The following is a 23,381-nucleotide window of genomic DNA, read 5'->3' on the forward strand; positions in this document are numbered from 1 at the left end:
TTTCTGTGTGTTCAGGGATACAGCCAGTATTGGAGACATATGCCTTTAAGACCTGGAGGGCGGTACTTACAGGCAGTGATGAGGCAGTCATGTGGTTGGGTTTAGAACCAATGAGAAGGCAGAACAGAAAGACTATTTAAACACAGACAAACAGGAAGTAGCTCTCTCTCGGGGAAGCTAGGAGCACTGCAGGAGGTAAGATTTTATCTCTGAGCTCTGACCTCTCGGCTTTCTCTTTTACATTGGCTCTGTGTTTCTTATTTTAATAAGACGATTGGTTACATCAACAGAGTTCTGCCTGTCTCTGGCTTCTAAGTGCTGGGATTAAAGGCATGCGCCACCACTGCCCAGCTCCTCTTCTTATTCCTGTTCTTCTTCTTACATTATTTTGTGTTTTTGGGTGTTTTGTTTGTATGCCATATTCATGCAGTGCCCTCAGGCCTGAAGAGGAGGACCCTGTAGCCAGAAGTTTCTCCGGTCCCGTCTGGTCCTGGTCCTGCAGCTGCTTATAAAAATAATTATTCAGAGGCTTAATATAATTGTAAATTCTGTGGCCTATTGGCTCAGGCTTCTGGCTAGCTAGCTCTTACAACTTAACTCAGCCCATTTCTGGCGACTCTCCTTTCTCCTTTCACTAGCTCTCTTGGATTTTCCCGCCTGGCTCCATCCTGCCCTGCCATAGGCCAATGCAGCTTTATTTATCAACAACTCAGAGCAACACATATTCTCAGCATACAGAAAGACATCCACAGCAAGACCCCTTGGGACAAGTTATAGATGGTTGTAAACTGCCACATGGGTGGTAGGGATTGAATCTAGGTCTTCTGGAAGGGCAGCTGGTGCTCTTAACTATTAAGTCATTACTTTTCATTTCTTTTATATCCTTCAGGACATTTGGCATACATTCCGACACTATGTCTCTCAGAAAATTTTCTCTGTAGAAATGTAGGGGGTTATATACATACATATATATACATATATATATTCATTCATATTCTTTATTTTTTAAAAAGTATATTAGCTGGAAAATTGGCTCAAGGTAGGAGCACTTGTTCTTGCAGAGGACCCAGGTTTGATTCTCAGCACCAACATGGTGATTTATAACCATCTGTAATTTCAGTTCTAGGGGATCCAGTGCCCTCTCTAACTTCTGCAGGAATCAGGCACACACACCGTGCATAGACATACATGCAGGCAAAATATTCATCTACATAAAATAATAAAATAAAAATCTAAAAAATTATACTGACAGTGTTAGTTACTTTTATATTGCTATGATAAGACATTATGACTAAGGCAACCTCACTGTTTCAGAGACAGGGACTATGGCAATAGGCAGGCAAGTGCAGGAGCAGTAGCTGAGAGTTCACATCCTTTCCACAAATAGGGGGCAGAAAGAGCTAACTGGGAATTTGTGCACTTCCTTTTTTTTGGGGGGGGGCGTGGTTCTGAGACAGGATTTCTCTGTGTAGCTTTGGAGCCTGTCCTGGAACTCGATTTGTAGACTAGGCTGGCTTCAAACTCACAGAGATCCGCCTGCCTCTGTTTCCTGAGTGCTGGGATTAAAGGCGTGCGCAAAATTCTTTGTAAAGGTAATTTTCAAGAATGGATCACAGAAAACAGTTTCCTTATTTTTTTTTTATTAAAAAATACTTTATACAGTGTATTTTGATCATGTTTTTTTCTCTTCTCCCAATACCTTCCAGATGCTCCCCATTTCCCTAACTCAACCAACTCTATGTTCTTTTTCTTTCTCTCTCTCAAAAAACAAACAAGAAAAAGGAAGAAAAAAAACAAGAAACACAAACTTCTCAAAACCACAAAAACAAAAATCCAAACACGCAAAAGTCTAGTAAGACAAAAAAAAAAAAAGTCATAAATAATGTGAACTAAAACAAAAGTCGACAAATTATCAAGTTCATTTTGTGTTAGTCAGCTACTCCTGGATTTGAGGCCTACCCTGAAGTGTGGTTAATTTACCTAATGAGACAGATTTTTCTCTTTGACAATGGGTATCAGTTGCAGATAGCTTCTTGGTAGGACCCTGTGTCCACTGTTACCTGAATCTTAAATGGCCTTATTAATTTAAAAAAAAAAAAAAAAACAAAAAAACCTCAGTGCCAGCTATTGGGGTAAATTCTGAAAGATCAAAGAGACAGAACAAGCCACAGCTAATCTCACCTCACCAACTTCTCAGCCGATCCTGTTTCCTCAAACTGGCCTCAAACTGGAAGCCTCTGAGTCCTCATCCAAATGGATCTTAGCTGAACTACTGCTAAAAGCCTAAAAGCTGAAAAGCCTCTAGTTCTTGGTTCTCACACCTTACATGGCTTTCTGCTTCCTGACATCACTTCCTAGGATTAAAGGCATGTATCTTTCCCAAGCAAGACATGAGATCTCAAGTGCTGAGGTTAAAGGTGTGTGTCACCATGCTTGGCTGTTTCTAGTGTGGCCTTGAATTCACAGAGATCTGGATGGATCTCTGCCTCTGGAATGCTAGGATTAAAGGCATGTGCTACCACTGCCTGACCTCTATGTTTAATATAGTGGCTGTTCAGTTCTCTGACCCCCTGATAAGTTTATCGGGTGCACAATATATCAACCACACTTTCCCTTTTTTTGTTTAAAATAAAAAAGTTATAACTAATATAAGAAAAAGTATATACAATATATACAATCAAGAATTACATTAATAATGTCTAGTCCATTAACATTTGACAGATTCAGACAAAAAACTCCAGTATATACATTAACAATGTCCAGTCCATTAACATTTGACAAATTCAGACAAAAAATTTCATTACTTATCTTATTTAAAATAAGTAGTTCCTTTGAAAAAGTAGATTTAGTAATCTACCTTTTATCTTAATATATCCATATTCTCTCTTTTTTCTGAGTATATTAAAAATCTACCTTTTATCCTATCATTCCACTTTCCCCTCTCACTGCTGGGACACTGTTTGGCTTGAACTGTGCTTGTCTTGTGCATGCCACCACAGGTGCTCTGAGTTCATATGTGCACCAGTCCTGTTAGGTCTGGAAGATTTCATTGGACTCTTCCATTACTTCTGGCTCTTTAAAAATCTTTCCATGTCCTCTTTTGCATAGATCCTTCAGCCTTGGGTAGATGGGTTTGATGAAAACATCCCATTTAGGACTGAGTGCTCCAGAGTCTTCCTGCATATTGTTCAGTTGTAGGTCTCTGTTAACTCTCATCTACTGCAAGAAGATGTTTCTCTAATGATGATTAAGTAATGCTCTGATCTATGGGTATAGCAGTATGTCATTAGGAGTCATTTTATTGCTATTCCTTTAGCAAAATGATGCTGATAGGTTTTCCTCTAGGCCTGTGACCTATCTAGTCTCAGGTTTTGGGCCATATTAGCAGTGCCAGGTATGGGTTATATCTCATGGACTGGGCTTTAAATCTAATCAGAAAGTGGTTGGTTACTCCAATAATATATGTGCCAATATTGCACCACTCTGTCTTGCAGGCAGGTCACTGTTGTAGGTCACAGGGTTTGTAGCTGGGTGATATTGATAATTACCTTTCTCCTTTGATAACCTGCAGAATACCTTCCAGCACCATGAATGCTAGTTAGTAGAGGTAAAGCTTATAGTTAGGCACTAGCTTGTTGTCTCCTTGCTCATTGATATAAGTAAGTGTTGTCTTCAGCAATAAAGCCTTACCATCAGGTTGCCAACAGTCTTGGCAATAACCTATGAGGTTTGGGGGTTTCTGTGGGGCCCTTTTGGCCAACCACTCAACAAGAGGCAACCCATTCCTGGTACTGGAGGCTTTACTGATAGCATAAGATGTCTAGTTGGGGCATTGTCTCCCTTATTTGGTGACTCATATATGCATGTATTTTAAGAAGCTTTTATAGTAATAGGATTCCATATGGTTTTTCAGTGGTCTCTGTTGTTAGTTATCTTCACCAATTTCCCTTCTTTACCCTTCTCTCCCATCCCCTTCCCTATTTAACCTTCCTGTTCTACTTTCTCCCCTTGTCCCTCCATAACACTGTATTCTGTTTCCTCTTCTTTGAGACCTTCTCCTCCCTATTAGTCCCTTACTAGGTACCTAACCTCTGTGGTTTTTTGGATTGTAGCACATATATTGAAAGCTTAACAGTTAATATAGACATGTAAGAGAAAATATACAATATTTGTCTTTTTCAATTTGGGTTACCTCACTTAGGATGATTTTTTTTATAGCTCCATCCATTTATCTGCAGATTTCACAATTAAATTTTTCTTAATGACTGAATAAAATCCATTGTATAAATGTACTACATTTTCATTATTCATTCATCAGTTGAAGGACATCTAAGCTATTTCTGCTTTCTGAATATTATGAATAGAGCAGTAATGAACATGGATGAGCAAGTATCTCTGTAGTGGGATATAGAGTCCTTTGGGTATATGCTCAAGAGTGGTATAGCTGGATTTTGAGGTAGATTGATTCCCAGCTTCCAGAGGAACTGCCACACTGATTTCCATAGTGGCTATATCAGTTTGTACTTGCACCAACAGTGACTATGTGTTTCTTTCCCCCACACCCATACACATTTTTACCTATTTTCATTGGTGCAGGGAACAAATCCCTATAGCCCTTAAGCATGATAAGCAAACACTTTACCTTTTAGCCATACCCTGAGCCCTACAGTTTACTTACTAATACCAGTTTATTTTAAAGGATACAACTTGGGAACAGCTAAATGGAAGAGATGCAAAGGACAGATGGGAGCACTGAGCTTCCATTCCCCTTATGTCTCACCTCTTCACCACTTTCATGTGCTAACCACCCATGGATGCTCACCAGATTCACTGTCTATGAAAATGAAATGACTGAACATGGGACCCTTAAGACAGCTTCAAGTTGGGCTGATCATCAGAAAGACCGAGTGACTGAGGGCTGAAATTCCAGCCCCAAAGATTAGGGATTGTAAAATTTTGAACTCTATAAAAACGTTAAACAGTCCCTGATCAAACCATCCTAAGGCTGTATGGGGGTCCCATGTTCAGTCACCTCTTTATAGACTTTGGTGTGATTAGAATTGGACTCTTTAATAGGAATGAGGACACTCCTATCATTCAGGAGATCCCAGAGTTTTAAGGGCTTTGTCACAGGAAATGGAGATAAAGGCCATTTTGCAATCTATTGTACTGGTGGTCATTTCATTATGTGCAAGCATGCATAAGAATTCTAGAAGAGGAATTCTTGTACTAGAAGCCACTGCCACTGCCACTGATTCTTTTGATCAGTTTTCCTAAGCAGATATTATATCAATTTATTCATGTCACAGATGAGTATAATGACTGTGGTGCAAATTTGTGATGTGTTTTAAATAAGATTCCTTCCTGTTCTACTATGCAAAACATGCTTGAGAAGATAAGTTGTAACAGTACATGTTTGTTATAAAGATCATGGAGTAGAAAATCTGGTGTGGGCAGACTTCTGTAGCAATTATGGAAGAGTTTAGTAATGATAGTTAAGTTGTTGCCATTTATCCACATTTCCTGCAGCTCAATCATTGTGCTGACTTTATGTTATAATCTCTGATCCTTAAAACAGTTTCACAAGATAGTCAGGATTTATAATTCAATTTAGTTTTATTTTTATAGTCCCACCTGGCCTGGTGAGACTTACACTCACACACACTATCTGTCTGTCTATCTACCTACCTACCTACCTAAATTTTTTCCCCAAATACACAAATTGTGTGATACATTCCTTGTTTTGTGTACTTTTTTTTGTAATACTAAAAGAAGTCATTTAAAATTTGGATCCTTTTAACTTCTTTTTCTGTCCCAATTTGCAGACAGTTCAACCTACGAATGAAGAGGGACACTTCCCTTTTTAGTGATGAATTTAAAGTAGAAACATCAAATAAAGTACTTGATTATGATACCTCTCATATTTACACTGGACATATTTATGGTAAGTTGGACTTTTTATCTGACATTTGATTTTTTTTCTACAAAAGGGAGTATATATTATAAATATAGGCAGATATTTCAGAAAAGGTTGCGTAAATCCTGAGGAGAGGGAAGAAAGTGGCAGAGAAAGAATGTCTTGTCATTTGACTCTAGAGTGTCAAGAATTTTAGAAGAGTCTCAGATCCTTAAGAATCAGCGTTGCCAATCTGTTGGCCAGGGACCTTTTCCCTAGAGATCTAAAAAAGACTGAGAAAGCAGTCCACTGGCTCTCTCTCTGGTCCCTTGTTCAACTTTGTACCTTGGGATGAATTCTGGACAGCAGTCATGCACTGAGGAGAAAGGGAAGAAGAGATTGGCATCTGATTCCAGGTGGCTGTCACTGCAGTACTTAATCACAAGATAGTCTGGGGGACTCTGTCTCCTGAGAAACCCATACTGTCCTTTCCCTAAGTACTTCTATTCTTAATGCCCCTTGCTCTAATAAACACTGTTAAAACTTATTTTAATGGATTTCCAACTTTGTTAAAACAAAACCAAAGGAAACCCAAGATGGCCCTGGCTGTCAGTGTACCCTTCCTATCCAGCCCTCCGTAGACTGGCCTACCAGTGCACCAGAGGCGCAAGCCCTAGAAGAGATGAGAGCTCTATGCAGAGTCACCTGTCATGCCTGCCTGGGAGCCCGATATTCCCATGCCCAAGGCATGTAGGGAATTTTGTGGGGTTTTTAAATTTAATTAATTGGTTTAGTTAAATTGATGATTTATTTTCTGCTTCCAAAACAAAACCTGAGGAGGTAGAGCAAATTATCAAGGGCAATGGTCTTTGAAAATGAAGTCATCTATGAACCCACTTTACATGATGTTTAATAGTGAATTATGTGATGTGCCGCTTCTGAAATCCATAACACTTTGACTCTTGGTGCTCCCAAGTGTTAAGAGTTTCCAATTGTTTTGGCCTCTTGTTTGTTTGTTTTTGAGACAATATCTTGCTCTGTAGTCTAGGCTAGCCTGGAACTAGCAACCCATATACCTCTGCTTCCTAAGGGATAGAATTGCAGGCATGTACCCCCACAGTCAGACTTCAAAAATTTTTAATGATTTTTAGAACATTCTAATTTTCCAAGGAAGAAATTAGTGTGACTTCCCAGTTTATTAAGAAAAGAAAGAACATAAAGAGAGAGAGAGAGAGAGAGAGAGAGAGAGAGGGAGGGAGGGAGGGAGGGAGGGAGGGAGGAAGGAAGGAAGGAAGGAAGGAAGAAAGAAAAGAAAAGAAAAGAAAAGAAAAGAAAAGAAAAGAAAAGAAAAGAAAAGAAATTAGAAAAACCTAAAAGGAAACTGGCAATAGAGATCATTTTAGCCCGAAACGATCTAACAAAGTCACCTAAGAAAAATTTCCCAGGCCCTTGCTTCCTAAAATCCATGTGTTTTTCTTGACACTTGCAACAAATAGCTCTTACCAGTTTAAAAAGTTGCTAGGAGGCACAGGCACATACTTAGCCTAACAGGAAGTTCATCTGGCAGCAAAGTGGGACAGACAGGGAGGTCATAAAGAGGCTAACATAATTCAGTCTGCTAGGCTGTTATAACTCTACATTAATAATTAATAAAGACAGTCCTCAGTTATTAAGTCAGAGTGGTCAAAAATTTCCTCCAGTAAATGAGATTTTTTTTTTTTGCTCAAAATCATAACATTTTGAAAAATTAAATGCTTAAAGAAGAGCTTTTAATTTTTTATTATACTAGATAAATGAGGCATTTTTATATTTAACTTACCTATAAACTAACCCAAGTTACTAAATTATATTTTATTTTATTTTATTTATTTATTTATTTTTGTAGTTTTTTAATTGTAGCCAAAGGAAAGTATTTTCTGGCTGTTTTTAGTGTTCTCTTCTTTTCTTCATCGCTTGTCTTACTGGGCAAACTCTGCCCTTTTTGGTAGGTGATGTCATAAAGAGTAAAAATATAAGTAAGTTTGTAGAGAAAGATGGGGTGGATTTGATGGCACACACCTGTGATTCTGGTACTCTGGAAGCATAGGCAAGATGAGCATGAGTCCAGGACCAGCCAGGTCTACATAGGAAGACATTCTCAAACAAAACACCAAACAAAACAAAAACAAAATATAGATCTTATTTTCAGTTTGTGATTAATTGAAAATCAACTAATGTTAATCTGTAACTTAGAAATTGTGAGAGACTGGGTCTTGGGTATTTCACATGGGTGGAGTATATACTTAGCATGCACTCAAAACTAAAGAAAAGCCTGTGAGTTGAGTCCATTCTTGTCTTCCATTTCTCTCTCTCCATTCGCCACTGCCTTTCCGCTTCCACCTCCTTCCCTGTCCTTTCTTTCCCTCACTTCCCTCCCCCCTCCTGTATTCCCCTCCCCTCCCTTCCTTTTTCTGCCCTTCCCTCTTCTCTACTTTCCTCTTCTCTCTCTTTCTTTCAGCTGTCTTCCCTTCCTTCCTTTTCTCTCCTTCCTCTCCCTGTAAGCTTGGGATTGAGCCCAGGGAAATTTTTTTTTTTTAGTGAGAGATGAATTTTTAAACAATAAAATTTTGAGTTTTGTTATTGAAGACAAAAGTCTTATGAATAGTGTTCAGGCTGATTTCAAGTTCTGTCCTAGTCTCATGCCCAGCTTTGATCAACTTAACTTTAAATCTCCTCTTTAAAGGCATGAGCCTGCAGTCTCAGCTACTTGGGAGGTTGAAGTAGGGGAGGCTGAGCAGCATCACCAAGATGCTATCTCTAAACGAAACCAGAATGACTGGTGGTGCTGTAGACATGGCTCAGGGGTAGAATGCTTGCCTAGCACGTGGAAGCTCATGGACTGAGAACCCTCAGAGCAAACAAAGTGCAGCAAAGCAAAACTCTATGCCTCTATGTCATTTAATTGTTGTGCTTAGATTTTGTGACTATATGTAAATAGAACTAAAAATACTCCCCTTTTTGCTGTTGTTTCTCTCATTAGAGAATAGTGAGGTAGTATTACAAATCTGTCCAATGCCTTTTTTTTTCCCCTTGAGACAGGGTTTCTCTGTGTAGTTTTGTGCCTTTCCTGGAACTTACTCTGTAGCCCAGGCTGGCCTTGAACTCACAGAGATCCGACTGCCTCTGCCTCCTGAATGCTGCGTTTAAAGATGTGCGCCACCACTGCCCAGCTCCAATACCTTTTTTGTTTTTAATTTAAAGACAAAATGTGACTCATCTTCCAGGCTGGCTTAATTCTCAGTATGCAGTTCATTGTCATCTTGAAATTGCAGGTTCCTCTTGCCTCAGGTTCCTGAGCACTGGTAGTATAGTCATGAGATACTACATCTGGCTTCTTTGTCCAGACAAATGTAAGATCTATAGGAGGCAATGAGGCCAAAAAATTGTAGTGTCAAGGTGGAAAGGACCTTTTCACTTGTGGTAAATTAGCAAGAGTTTCAAAAGGTACTTTGAGTATCTTTATTATGGAAACACATAGTTTATTAGAGGATCTGTAAAAAGTTTGCTTTTTAAAAGTGTAAGTTAATATAATGATTATTGAATTACCACTATCTGCATGTCAGGCACTGTGCTAGATGCTAGGCATGTGACTGTCGATAGGACAGGTGTTTCATTTTCATTGTTGTGTAAGTCATTGTCTATCTGTTTTAATTAAACACTGATTGCTATTCATACCTCAAATTTTATGTGAAAATTAATTTCCCAGTACATTTGTACTCAGGATATTTATAAAACAAACAAACATAGGAATGGCTTTTTTTTTTTTTTTTTGAAGGAGAATGTGCAAGTTAAAATTTCAAGAATTTGTTGCTTTCATCAATAGGTGAAGAAGGAAGCTTTAGTCATGGGTCTGTCATTGATGGAAGATTTGAAGGTTTCATCCAGACTCGTGGTGGCACTTTTTATATTGAGCCAGCAGAGAGATATATTAAAGACCGAATCCTGCCGTTTCACTCTGTTATTTATCATGAAGATGATATAAGTAAGTACTCACGTTTTATATCAGGTGGTCTTTGCAAAGGCATAGGAATCCTTCTAACTATATGGAGACAAGTGTAGCCTGGGCTGTTTTCTTTCCTAAGCTTATTCAGCTTAAACAACCAGAGTTTAATAAGTAAAGTCTCCATTTAGTAAATAATGGGTCTGTAGGATATAGCAGTTGTCAACACAGACCAGTCATACTCTGTTGGTATAAAACAACCGATTCTGTTTGAACTGTGAGTCAACCATATCCACTTGAACTGGAAATCTAAGTTCTGGTATCAGCCAGTCTGTTTAATTACAATGTCTTATGTCTGTGGCTTGCTGAAAGGACAACAATGTTGTATCTTTTTATATCAATTTCTGTATGAATATTTGTGTAATGTTACAGGATTTTTCTAATTTCTAAATCCACTGAGTACTTCTTTGTAGAATCTTAAAACAGTGACTTGACCACAGCTTGGTAAGACTCCAGGCTTACTATGGATTTTTTGGGATAATTCTTTTTCTGTGTTTAAGGATAGAAAATTCATTTAGACTTTATGTTTTAATTCTGTCATTATCTGTGTTTCTATGGTTATCTAGTCATGAGAATGTGACATTAAAATAACACAGAAACACATTCCTGTAGTTTCTATGCATCTTGAATTCTTTTCTTTCTCTTTAGTTGTAGCTAGGCTAGTTTCTCTAGTTTTGCCTGTTTTCCTGACTTGGCAGCTTCCTCCTGGTTTCATTTTCTTTTCTACAGATAGGAATTTCTTACTGGTATTTCATTCTAATGCTTAGTAATATACTAGCAAATGTGAACTATTTTGCTTTTTTGCTTCATTAGCTCTGACAGTTTCTGTACTTTCATGGACCCAACTGCTTGTTGATTCTGATGGTGAACTACTGTGGGAGAATAGCCCAGGTTTACTTAGGGATGTGTTTATAACTGTTGTTGCTTGCTATCTCTGGATTTATTAAGGCTGTCTGCTTGTGTTTTTAGTCATCCTTATTTGATGATATCTTTCCACTTCACCTCCTGGTATTTCAAGCCCTTATTATTTTTCTTTTGGCTGCCAAGCTACAGTCCTCCTCCTTAAGTAGGAATGTGGATTCCTTTGCTTTCCTTTCTGCTGACAGAATTTTCCTTCACTGGGCTTGTGTTTTTCCTTGAAAATTTCTGACTAATTTGCTCTTCTTGCAGTTTTATCTCCACTGTTACAATATACCATTCTACAAATACATGTTTTTGCTTTAATATTCAAGTAACACATATCTGTGAAGTAGACCTTGATAAATCCCTAATAAAATGTTGAAATCTGTTCCCTAGCAAGTGTCTTCAGACTCAAGCTAGGCTTTCTGGAAAAGGAAAGAGTAATTAGACAGGTTACTGTTTCTCCCTGTGTTGCTGTGACTGTTCTGCTGCATATGCATCACTCTTGCTGTTAGCGTCTTTGCTGTGGTTCTGTGCTGCTTATGACTCCTGGGATGTCTTCTCCCTCCTGTTTTTCCCTCCTGTGAATCTCTGGGTATACATATGTTCTATGTTTTTCTTTACATTCATATTTACCCCTTGTTAGGTCTCATCATAACTTCCAAGTATCGTAAGTTTATGTCAGCATTTCTTAGTAGACACCAGTAGTGGTATTAAGATGCAAAGGTAGTTATGTTTAAGATGATTTTGCTTAAAACTGCTCTGTTAAGTGGAAATGTACTGTTGTCAAGAACATATAGGAAGCAAAAGTTTATAAAAATGTTTCGTTAGAATAAAACAAATAGGTTGTGTTATAAATTTTCATACAGTGTATTTTAAACTTTATTCATTTTAAAAATAGGGATGTTGGGACAAGAGAGATAGTTTAGTGGATAAAAGTGATTGCAGCAGAAGTGTGAAGACTATCCCATTTCTCACATAAAAGCCAGACAGGTGTAACAACAGCATTTGGGAAGTAGAGATGGGGTCCCCAAAACAAGCTGGCTAGCTCGACTATTCAGAATTGGCGAGCCCAAGGTTCACCAAGAGACTTTGACTCATAAATAAAGTGGAGAGCAATCAGAGAGACACCCCATATTCAGTTTTGGCTTTGACATACACCTGCACACATGTGCAACCCCTCCCCCTTAACATGTGTATCACACACAGTGTAAAAACCACCTCTAGCGCATGCCAAACAAAAGTAGGGGGTTGGACTTACTTGTCTTGCAAACTGTAGTTTACCCACTCCTGTTCTAGGGGGTGGACAATAAGTTTATTTTTAATTGACCGTTTAAACTCTGGGTGTTGGTGATCCTAAAAGAAGCAGCATTAGTAAGAAGGGTAGTTGTTGTTTAATGTTGCTTGGCACTGTATAAAATTCTTTGTGTGTGTTAATTACTTCATCCTGTGAGGTATAGGCAAACATATTATTCCTACTTTATAGGTGAGGAAAGGAAGACTTGGAATCTTATGTGACTTGTGGACACCATCTTCTGTGCCATGTGCCCATGGGAAGAAACTGTAAATCCTCATTACCTTTCACAACTAGGATTTCTGGGGCTTTTCTGAAATCTGCACGCCTTCCCAAAATTACACATTTTCATCTATTGCTATGTTAGACCAAATTCTGTCCTTGGGTTTTTCTTTTCTTTTTAACTAATGAATAGAAAGGGTATGTTCTTTAATTATTATTTATTATTATATTATTTCACATAATTAGCTTAGTGCCAATAATTTATTTTCACAACTGAAGTGTTATATGACTATTTATATACTGTGGATGTGTATAAGTGAACTTCTATAAAGGTTCTGATCAGAATTTAGCTATACTTTCTAAATACTGTTTTTGGACCTCTTGGCATAAATGTGTAAAGCCATGTGGAAAATAATATTGTTGTTCTGGAGAACATTAAGTGGTGCTTTTTCAGCAGAAACACTGAGCAGCCTCTCCAGGTGCTTTGATACACACCTGGATGTGATGCTGCTCACGACATACAGGTGCCAGCATAGAGGTCATATATGCTCAGTTCTTTATTGTAGCAGTAAAAACACTCTCTCCTAGGATTACAGTTGTAACAAGGTACAAATGCCACTTAGTTCTCTGCCTGCTAGCACAGTTTATTTTGAAGAAACAACAAAACCACTGTCTAGTAAACTCTAATAGTAATTTTGATATGTGTAGATCTTAGGAATGCCTGACTATTTGCCCTTGAAGCCTTCCATGTACTCTGAGGAAAAGGTCTAAGTCACTTTTTCCTGCTATACTTTCATAAAAATACTTAAACTCTGAATTTAAAAAGAACCTTTTAATTAAACATAGAAAGTTATGAGAATATGTTTGGTTTATTCTTTTCATTTAGATTTATTGTTTATTATTTATTTTCCATGTATGGAAAATTGCCTGTGTCTCCTAGGAATGTAGGTGTCCCGCCCTTAGCATGTGTTAGCTATAGCTGTATATGTTTCTCCTTTTTCTTGTCTTTCAGTCAGAAGGCACATAATTTCATGAACTTAAAAATTAAGGTTACTTAAAACTTTGTTTTACTATTTCAAGATGGAGACTTCATTCATGTAGAAACCTTACTTGTGGAGGCTTCAGTGTGTCCCTTTTAATACCTTTAAACTATCAATTAGGAGCTGGATGTAGTGACACATCATGCCTGTCATCTCCGCAGATGCTAGATGGAGGCAGGAGAATCAGAATTCAAAGTCATCTTCTGCTATGTAGCAAGTTCAAGACCAGCCCAGGCTACATGAAAACATGTTTCAAACAACAAGCAAACAATCTGGAAAGCAAGTAAACAAAAATTAGTTAATTCCATATATATTTTTAAATTGTTGGCATAACTGAGTTTCGTTGGTTACTAAAGCTTTCCAGCTCTTTTGTGTCACCGTGAGATGGTGGTATCACTGGGAGAAAGAATTGAATTGGGGATTAATAGCATTGTTTATATTTTATGGTGTTAGATTATAATGTCACTTTTATAACATGAAATTTTGAAGATTGCCTTTAAAGTATTCTAGACACACTTAGGGCCAGTGTGGAGTTTGGAAATCTATTTACGTATATTAAGTTGTGGCAAGCTAAGATAGACAAGTGATGGGAAATAATGATGTCTGAACTTGGTATGCAAGGGTACTAGTTATCTCTCTACTATACAATTTAATATATAGCTTTTCTTTTGTATTGGTTTTAAATACTGAATGTAGGCACAATAAAAATATTTGGTGCAAATGTAAAAATTTAGAGATATTTTTAACTTTCAAAATATTTTATGCTTTCAGATAAATATACATAATCATAGGCAAGTGTGATGATTAGTGTTAGTTGTCAACTTGGGTTAGATAGATAGAGGTGCTTTCTTGTTGTGTATATCCCCTCCCCCAATTCATCTCTGGGAAATATAAATTTCTCAAACCGTTTTACAGGTGGAAAAATTGAGAAAGCCACGGAAAATGGCAGTTATTTTAAAAACGGTAACTAATTAGAAATCTAATTTACTTAAAAATTAGATCAAAAGAAAACAGGTGTATGAGGAACTTATGTAATACCAACACATAGGTGATTTGAGTTATAAAGACTCCAAGTTTGAATTCAGCCTGTGTTTCATTGGGAGTTCTGGCCAGCTTGGGCAACAGAACCACACCCTGTCTCAAAAAACAATAAACAATAAAAACAACAAACAAAACTACAACACACAAACAAAACTTACATTAAAAAAGACTTATGCAGTCAGAAACTATACAAGTAGAACTCATTGAGAAAATTTTAGATCAAGACCTTTTCTGATTTGTTACCATCTATGTCTGTATATATTTTTATCTTTAATTATAAAATAAGGTATAGCTGCAGTGAACTATAATGCATCATTTCAGAAGCATAAGATGATTTAAAACCCTCGAAGATCTGTTATAAAACAACTTTAGGAAGTGACATTAGAATTTTTTTTTCACAATAGTGTTTTACAGTATTTATTTTGCAAAAAGATTAAATTAGTGGACATGATGGCTCACATTCAGGAGCTGAGGCAGGAGGATTGTGAATTTGAGGCCAGACTGAACTACATAATGAGTTCCAGGTCAGCCAGGACTGTTACACAAAAGAAATCCTGTTTCAAAAAACCAATGAGACTCTGCCTTGAATAAATAAACATCAACAAAAAGAACAGAAATTAATTTATTGTACAATCTAGATATTATATTGGGTGTAGTATCAAGTATAGTTTTTAGTACAGTGTGGTGAAATGTTTGTGCATATTTGATTTGTTAGTAAAAAGACTGAATTGAAAAGAACATAAAATTTTACAACGGTGTTCATTTTAAAAATCAGTATTTTCTTTTGGAATATTGGCAAATAAGTTAATGCAACTCTGGAAGATATTGACACACATTGGTTAAAGCATTCTGGCCTTTTCTTTTTTAAAAAAAACAGGTACCTTTTATGTTCTAGGCAAGTTTTGCTAGATAACAGTTCCAGCCCAGCCTTAATTTTGAATGTGTCTTTTTTAATAGTCTGTAAAACAGTTAGAAATAAAAAATAAAAAAAACCAAAACACTTTTTGGAGAAGCAATTTAGAGATGGTAGATAATTCCTAGTTATTGTTGGTGGGATGAAGGCCAGCAGGAGGCTATTGAAATAGTGTTTTTGTTGTGTTTTCTTTTTTTAAATATATGTCTGCATGATAGATGTTTTTGAGAAAGAGCTATAGAAACCAGCTACTGGCTGGAAAATTAAATTCAACTGTCTTGGTTTATGAATGTACAGAAAATATTGTCTTAAAAATGCACCTTAAAGGCGAATTCTCACTTAGTAAAAGAATATACACCAGGTGTGATGGTGCAAACCTTTAACTCCCGCAGAGGTAGGCAGTTCTCTGTGAGTTTGAGTCAAGCCTGATCTACAAAGTGAGTTCCAGGACAACTAGGACTGTTACAGAAAAGAAATCCTGTCCCCCAAAAAACAAAACAAAACAGAAACAAAAGACTAACTGATAATTTAAACAACGAGGGTGGAACAAACCCAGGAATCATTAGTTGGATATAGAAATCCTGGGGATTTGAGTCTCTCCCCTAGACTGCCAGAGAAAGAGTTTGATTACAGAAACTGTTACCTGATTGCAACAATATTTCTTTTTACTTGGTACAACTTGGGAGCTTGAGAAAAGAAAAGAGAAAAACCAAAACAAAACAAAAAACCCATTAACCAAACATTGGCTTTGTCTTGGAGGCATCCACTTACTACTGTGGACAGGTGTGCCACTCCAAGTAATATAGATGGACATAATCAGTGGGTTGGAGTATTCCTCATGCATTTCAGTTGTAAGTTTTACAATTCATAGGTTCTGTGTTAGTTTTGTGTTGCTACTTCAGATTAAAAAAATAAACCTTTAGAGGAAGGATTTAGTTGTCTTATGTTCTGGGGTTTTAGTCAATGGTTTGCTTGCCCTGTTGCTTTGGGCCTCTGGTGGCAACAATGAATGTGTCACGATGGAGAGTCTGGTGAATACTTTTCACCTGTGTCCTCCGGGAATCCAGAGCAAGAGACAGAAAGGGCCTAGATCCCATATTTTCTTCAGTGCTTGCTTCTAGTGACCTAATTCCTGCTAGTTTGTTCCACTGCCTTTGAGCACAACAGGTAGTCAGGCCTTCAGCTAATACTACTCCACTAACAGGTATAATGATTATTTTTTAATTGACATTATTTAAATGGCTGATTGTCTCTTTAGGTCCTGGTATATAGTGGTGAATACTGCAAAGTTCTATCCTTTTGGACTTCAGTCTAGTGATTCTGTTTATAATTGGTCACAGTACAACAACATTTGCCCTGTTGCTCTGACTCCATGATCCCCTGCCTGCCAGCACTAACCCTTTGTTCCAAAAGCCAGGGTAAGGAAGGACATGCTTGAGTTAGCTCTCTCACCTGTTTCCTGGAAGATGAATGTGATGTGTGTGTGTGTTGCTCTTTCCACCTTCCCCATACTTCCTAAACTGGGTCCGGGGTTGGGGATAGATCATAGGAGAAAAGGGGCCCTGTCCACTGGAACTGAAAAGGAGAAGCCTTTGGAGTCCTTCCCTACCTTCACATTCTTCATCCTTTCTTCTCTTGGTCCTTGTTATTTGGGCAACTTTGGAATAAATGGAAGTTTTCTTAGTTAAGGAACATGCCCCGTGATAGGATAACAGTTTTCATATATTATCTGCCTGTGGAGTTACTGTATTTTAAATTCAGTTCATATTAAGGGTTGCGTTATTTGATTGGATTTGTTGATCAATAGCTCTTTACCAGATTTTAGAACTGCTTTTGTCTATTAGAGAGTCATGGTGAAGACCCTAGACCATAACTGCATAGAGGTGCTGCCTTAATAGTGGTGAAACTGCCAGAGTGTTTGGTGGCTGGTGGTACTGGGCAGATAATTCAAACTGTAAATAGCCTGCCTTAGTAGAGTGGATAATTGAGAGTCAACTACTTACTTCCTGTCTGAGGTGGTGCCACAGTGTATGTGTGTATGTGGTATTTATATTTGTGTTTCCTATAGCAAAACAAAAGCAGGAGGTTTGTATGCAGAGGAACTGGAGGAAAGGCAGGAGCTCTAAAGCCGATCTTTGTTTTAAACTGGCTAATGTTCTTCACTCATTGCTCATTCTTTTGAAAGAATCACTGTTTGGCCTTTTCAGGGAACCGCAGTGCATCCTATGATTTTGCATCTCAATGAGGGCTTATTCATTAGTTGAACAAAGGCTTTTTCTAGAAATGAGGATTATATTGTCAGTAATTTTAGAGAGAAAATGTCATTGTCCGTTTTTGTAGTTAATGTGGTGGCCAGGGAAAATGGTCTCTTAGAAATTTTAGAAGTATACAGAAAAACTTTTATACTTGGCCTCCCCCTGTCCTTTTTCTGTCATGAGAATTTTATGCTGACAGAATTTGAAACATATAATAGTGTTTTGTTGCTTTGGAATTTTACTTTTATCCTAAAAAGATTTCAGAATAATTTATGTCTTTATCTTATGTAAAATATAATTTTCAAAGAGATAAAACACTAAATGTTTAAACACTAATCTTTGTTTATTTTAAAATTACAGTTTATTAAATAATTCCCTTATTTTTCATTTTTTATATACATTGATAACATTAGACGTTTTAGTCTTTTGACAAAAGTCTTTAAACATTAGAACAGTTATAATTTTTTTCCATTGATTATTGAGGTCTCTTTGCAGAGTTAGAGACGTTTGCAGGATCAGTTTTTTGGCCTGTACAAAATAAGGTCTGCCTGTTGCTAACTATATGTGAGTGAAACTGAAAATGGACTTTGGAATAGGATGGAGGTTCCAGGCTGTATTAGGAAGTTAAGGCTGCTGCTATAAGTCATAACTTTTGAATGAGAATAGTCCTGGTTACCAGGGGTATGGGGAAGGAGTTGAATTTAAAAGGGATTCGGTGTGGGAGTCAAGGGAATGAGATAGGGGCCAAAGGAATTAAAGGTGAATGCAGTGAGAAATTGTGATCCTTGATGGCATATAAAGTGAATAAGTAGGAGGAAAATGAGAGTGCACAGGACGGTAGGCATTGGTGAATTAAAAGTTTTTTTTTTTTTTTAAATGGCTGTTGGGTCTAGAGGGATTGTCTAGACAGGTAATGATGGACAGAAGATAGGATGCTGAAAGTTGAGGTTGTAAAGGGGTTATTAGTAATGAGAAGTTCAAAAGTAGAAATGTGGACTGGAGACAAGATCTAAATATACTGGAGAGGTCATCAATATCAGTGTTACAGTTTCCAAGAATTATGATGGGTGATGTAAGTGACTTTGAGGCGTCAGATTCCTGTGGTACATGGAATAGTCTATGGTATAGTTTAATGCTTTAAAAAAAAAAAAAAAAAAAAAAAAGCTGGGTGGTGGTGGCACACGCCTTTAATCCCAGCACTCGGGAGGCAGAGCCAGGGCTACCAAGTGAGTTCCAGGAAAGGCGCAAAGCTACATGGAGAAACCCTGTCTCGAAAAACAAAAAAAAAAACAACAACAACAACAAATAACTAATGCAAAGCAGAATGTGGTAGATAACCCTGTGTGCTTATTGAAGTGTGGGGGGGGGGCAGATAATTATCTTTCTACCAATAGGTTGCCCTTAACTTGATGATGAAGGTGAAGATGCTCTTGACCTTTGCCAGATGATGGACTTTAGAGGAGCTGATTTTATAAAAAACATTGATACTCTTTTGATTATAGATAGTTGTAATCTTTTCACAGTGAAGTAGGGGCAAGGCAGTTTTATACTAATTCTAGGCTGCCGTCTTACTCAGGAGTGACAACCTGTTGGTTCTGTTAAGTTTTACTGACTTCCCCTCAGTTCCTGCTGATGGTGTCTCATATAGGCAGTATGATATACTCTGAACACTGGCACATACTTGACTACTATATGAAGATTAGAAATGCACTGTAGTATCAAGTATATGTAACTGTACACAGTGTTACACATAGATAATGTTTATGTATATAAATGTATTAACTCATATCTTTTATCAATAAAGAAGAAAGTAAAAAGCCTAGTAGATATTATTTGTTAGATTATTTTAGAATTAATGATAAAATACCTAGCTTGCATCCATAACAATGTATTGATGAAAACCAATGCCGGTCATAATCTCAGATAACACAGTCCCAGACACTGAAATATCCTTCAAGATCAAAATCCTTGAAGTCTAAAATAGCAAAATTTATATAAATGAGGCATAGTAATGTATAACAGGTAGTCCTTAAGGAGGCTGAGATAGGGGAGTCCAGTTCAAATGTTTGTGGCTAGCTTGTGCCAGCCCTGCCACTCCACTCCAAAGCCTAAAGAATTAAAATCCCAAATGTTGATGTTCCAAAAGATAACTCTTCAAAACAAAGATTCTCTTCTGTGTGTGTGTGTGTGTGTGTGTGTGTGTGTGTGTGTGTGTGTGTTGTACAGAGAGCTATGTGTGAGGAGTAGAAAGGCACATTTTAGGGAAGTGATATCTTGCCATATGGCAGTCCCCAAAATTTCATTTTAAAATTGTTTCCCAGGTGTGATGGCTCATGCTTGTAATCCTGGCACTCAACAGGGTGAGGCGAGGAGAAGGATCATGAATTTAAGACCAGCCTGGACTACATAGTGAGTTTTGAATTAGCCTTAACTACATAGGGAGACCCTGCTTAAAACAACAGAACAAAACGAGGCTGTTTTTTGGTTTGCATTTTTATTCATTTTAGCTGATGAAATCACCAGAGTTTTAAATGAATTAATGTCAGTGTTGCTGGGCTGGTTTGAAAATAATTATGTGCAGTGTAGGATAAGAAGACATTTGTTCTACAGTGTTGCATTTTGAATCACCAGTATATCATATGCCAGTTTTGTGATCTCTATATGAGTGGGTGCAGAATGGATTTCCCGGTACCAAAAAAGAGTGCTGGGGAGATGACTCAGTCAGTAAAGTGCTTGCTATGCAAGCGTGATGACATTTGAGTGGATCCCCAGCATGCATGTTGTGGTAGTTGGAATGTAATTGGCCCCCATAAGCTCATAGGGAGTGGTACTATTAGGAGATGTGGCCTTGTTGAAGTAGGTGTGGCCTTGTTTGAGGAAGTATGTCACTATGGGGGCAGGCTTTGAGGTCTCTTATGCTGAAGCTATGCCTAGTTCAGACCATTTCCTGTTACCTGTGGGTCAAGATGTAAGAACTCTCAGCTCCTTCTCAAGCTGTCTGCCTGCATGCTGCCTTGCTTCCCACCATGACAGTAATGGACTAAACCTCTAAAACTGTAAATGAGACACCCCTGTTAAATGTTTTCCTTTGTAAGAGTTGCTGTGGTCATGGTGTCTCTTCACAGCAATAATAACCCTAAGACACATCTAATAAACTAGATCAGACAATTTATACTTGTAATCCCAGCACTGGGGTGGTAAAACAGAAGGATCTCGGGAGTTTGCCGGATAGATAGTCAAACTGAATCAGTGAGTTCCAGGTTCATCAAGAAACCCTGTCTACAAAAACAAAACAAACAAACAAACAAAAACCAAGGTGTGTGTAAGTGCTGGGGTCAAGAGAGATGACTCAGTGGTTAAGAACCCTGGCTGCTTTTCCAGAGAACCCAGGCTCTATTCCAGTACCTACACAATAGCTCACAACTGCCTGTAACTCCAGCTTCAGGAAAGCCAGTACTGTCTTCCAGCTTTAGCAGGCAGTAGGCATGCAAGTGGTGCACAGACATAATATGCAGGCAAAACATCTATACACGGAGAGAGGGAGGGAGGGAGGGAGGGAGGAAAAGGTGGAGAATAATTGAAAAAGACCCCCAATGTCGACCTCTTGTCTCCACATGCAAGCACACAATATATATCACATATACACATACCACTACTACCATGAAATAATACAGAATCATGGGACAACAGTAGGTGCAGAAATCTAGTAGGGAATGCTCCTGTCTACATATATAGACTTTAGAAGAATTTTAAAGGAGTGGTACCACATGACCTAAAAGACAAACAGGCAACTATTCATCCCTATGTAATACTTGAACATAAAGATAATGCTGTGAAAGTCATCTAGCTCTCATATGCTTCCTCTTTACAGTAGCTAGTCTTTCTCTGCAGTGCACTTTTTCATGTGTTGAACTTCGAGTATTTTTCATTTTTGTTTTTTCCACTGTTTAAAATTTAACATTATTTTCTGTAATTTGCTATACTATTTATTACAAGTTTGTATTATTTATAATACCGAAAGTAGAGTTTTAGACTAAGTCTAGTTTTATTTTATGGAGTTTGCAAGTTTGACTCATGAAAATACATAATAAGCTGGGCATGGTGGTGAGTGTCTTTAATCCCAGCACCTGAGAGGCAGAGGCAGACAGATCTCTTGTAAGTTCTAGGCTAACCTTCTCTATCTAGCAAGTTCTAGGCCAGCCAGAGTTACTTGTTGAGATCTTGGCTCAAAACTAACAAAACCCCATAGCATTGACTTACTATATGTAAACATTGTGTGTGTATGTATTTATACATATATATACATATATAAACATCAAACTCTCCTCATTTAGTGAAGAATTTCTGCATTTGTGAATGAGAAATTTCTTTTGAGAGCTTGACTGAGTAACTGCATACCTAATGATGTCCTATTGTGGTTTTTGATTGATCTAATCAAAAGACTCAGTCTGTTTGTAACTGTATATTGGATGCTTTGGATTCTGAAACTGTATACATACAGTTGCCAAGCATAGATAGGAGTTTTTATATATTCTACCTTTTGACATACTTCTCTACTTCTCTATAAATGTAATTCATCTGCTTACCATCCTTGGATTAGTGTTATTAGTAAGCCAGATTGTTAGTATTTGCAGATGTATGTATTTTATTGCCTTGTTTTATTGTGCAAAGTGGCTTGTTTAATGTTCTTTGTGTTTTTATTTTAAAAGCGTAAATAAAGCCGGGCGGTGGTGGCGCACGCCTTTAATCCCAGCACTGGGAGGCAGAGGCAGGCGGATCTCTGTGAGTTTGAAGCCAGCCTAGTCTGCAGAGCGAGTTCCAGGAAAGGCACAAAGCTACACAGAGAAACCCTGTCTTGAAAAACCAAAAAATAAATAAATAAATAAATAAATAAATAAAAAGCCTTAAAGAATTTTTAAAGTTTTTTTTTAGTAGTGTGTGTACATGTATATGTTATTCATTTATTTATGTTTATTTTTGAGACAGAGTCCAGTCTATTATGGGTATGGAGCTTACCAAGGAGGCCAGGCTGGCTGGTTAGCATATAGAGAACATTTCTTTTTTTATTTTTTTATTCGAGACAGGGTTTCTCTGTGTAGTTTTGGTGCCTGTCCTGGATCTCGCTCTGTAGACCAGGCTGGCCTCGAACTCAGAGATCCGCCTAACTCTGCCTCCCGAGTGCTGAGATTAAAAGTGTGCACTGTGGTGATATTGTGTCCCCCAAAATATTGTGCACACTAATAAATTTATCTGGGGTCAGAGAACAGAACAGCCACTAGACAGACATAGAGGCCAGAAAATGGTGGCACTCACACCTTTAATCCTAGCCTTTTGGAGGCAGAGATCCATCTGAATCTCTGTGAGTTTAAAGCCACATTGGAAACAGCCAGGCATGGTGACTCGCCTTGAATCCAAACGAAGTGAGCCTTTAATCCCAGGAAGTGATGGCAGAAAGCAGAAAGGTATATAAGGCATGAGGACCAGGAACTAGAGGTGGTTAAGCTTCAGGCTTTCGAGAAGCAGTTCAGCTGAGATTCATTCTGGATGAGGACTCAGAAGCTTCCAGTCTGAGGAAACAGGATCAGCTGAGGAATTGGCAAGATGAGGTGGCTGTGGCTTTTTCTGCTTCTCTGATCTTCCAGCATTCACCCCAATACCTGGCTTCAGGTTTGGTTTTATTAATAAGACCTTTTAAGATTTGTGCTATAGTGTGCCACTGCCGCCCGGCTCGAAAACATTTCTTATTCAAACCATAGCATCATTCTGATGTTACCGGGATGG

The 23,381-nt window shown here is 37.8% G+C and overlaps 1 protein-coding gene across 1 annotated transcript in view; it reads left to right on the forward strand.

Annotated features, from left to right (window-relative positions):
* Adam10 (ADAM metallopeptidase domain 10) overlaps positions 1 to 23,381 on the forward strand; it is a 109,316-nt gene that overhangs the window by 38,888 nt on the left and 47,047 nt on the right. Inside the window, exons 3-4 of the mRNA XM_076576601.1 lie at positions 5,826 to 5,944; positions 9,759 to 9,917. Coding sequence (XP_076432716.1) covers positions 5,826 to 5,944; positions 9,759 to 9,917 — 278 coding nt within the window. The remainder of the gene's footprint in view (positions 1 to 5,825; positions 5,945 to 9,758; positions 9,918 to 23,381) is intronic.

Source organism: Peromyscus maniculatus, chromosome 7 (assembly GCF_049852395.1).
Source record: "Peromyscus maniculatus bairdii isolate BWxNUB_F1_BW_parent chromosome 7, HU_Pman_BW_mat_3.1, whole genome shotgun sequence".
Lineage (NCBI taxonomy): Eukaryota > Metazoa > Chordata > Mammalia > Rodentia > Cricetidae > Peromyscus > Peromyscus maniculatus.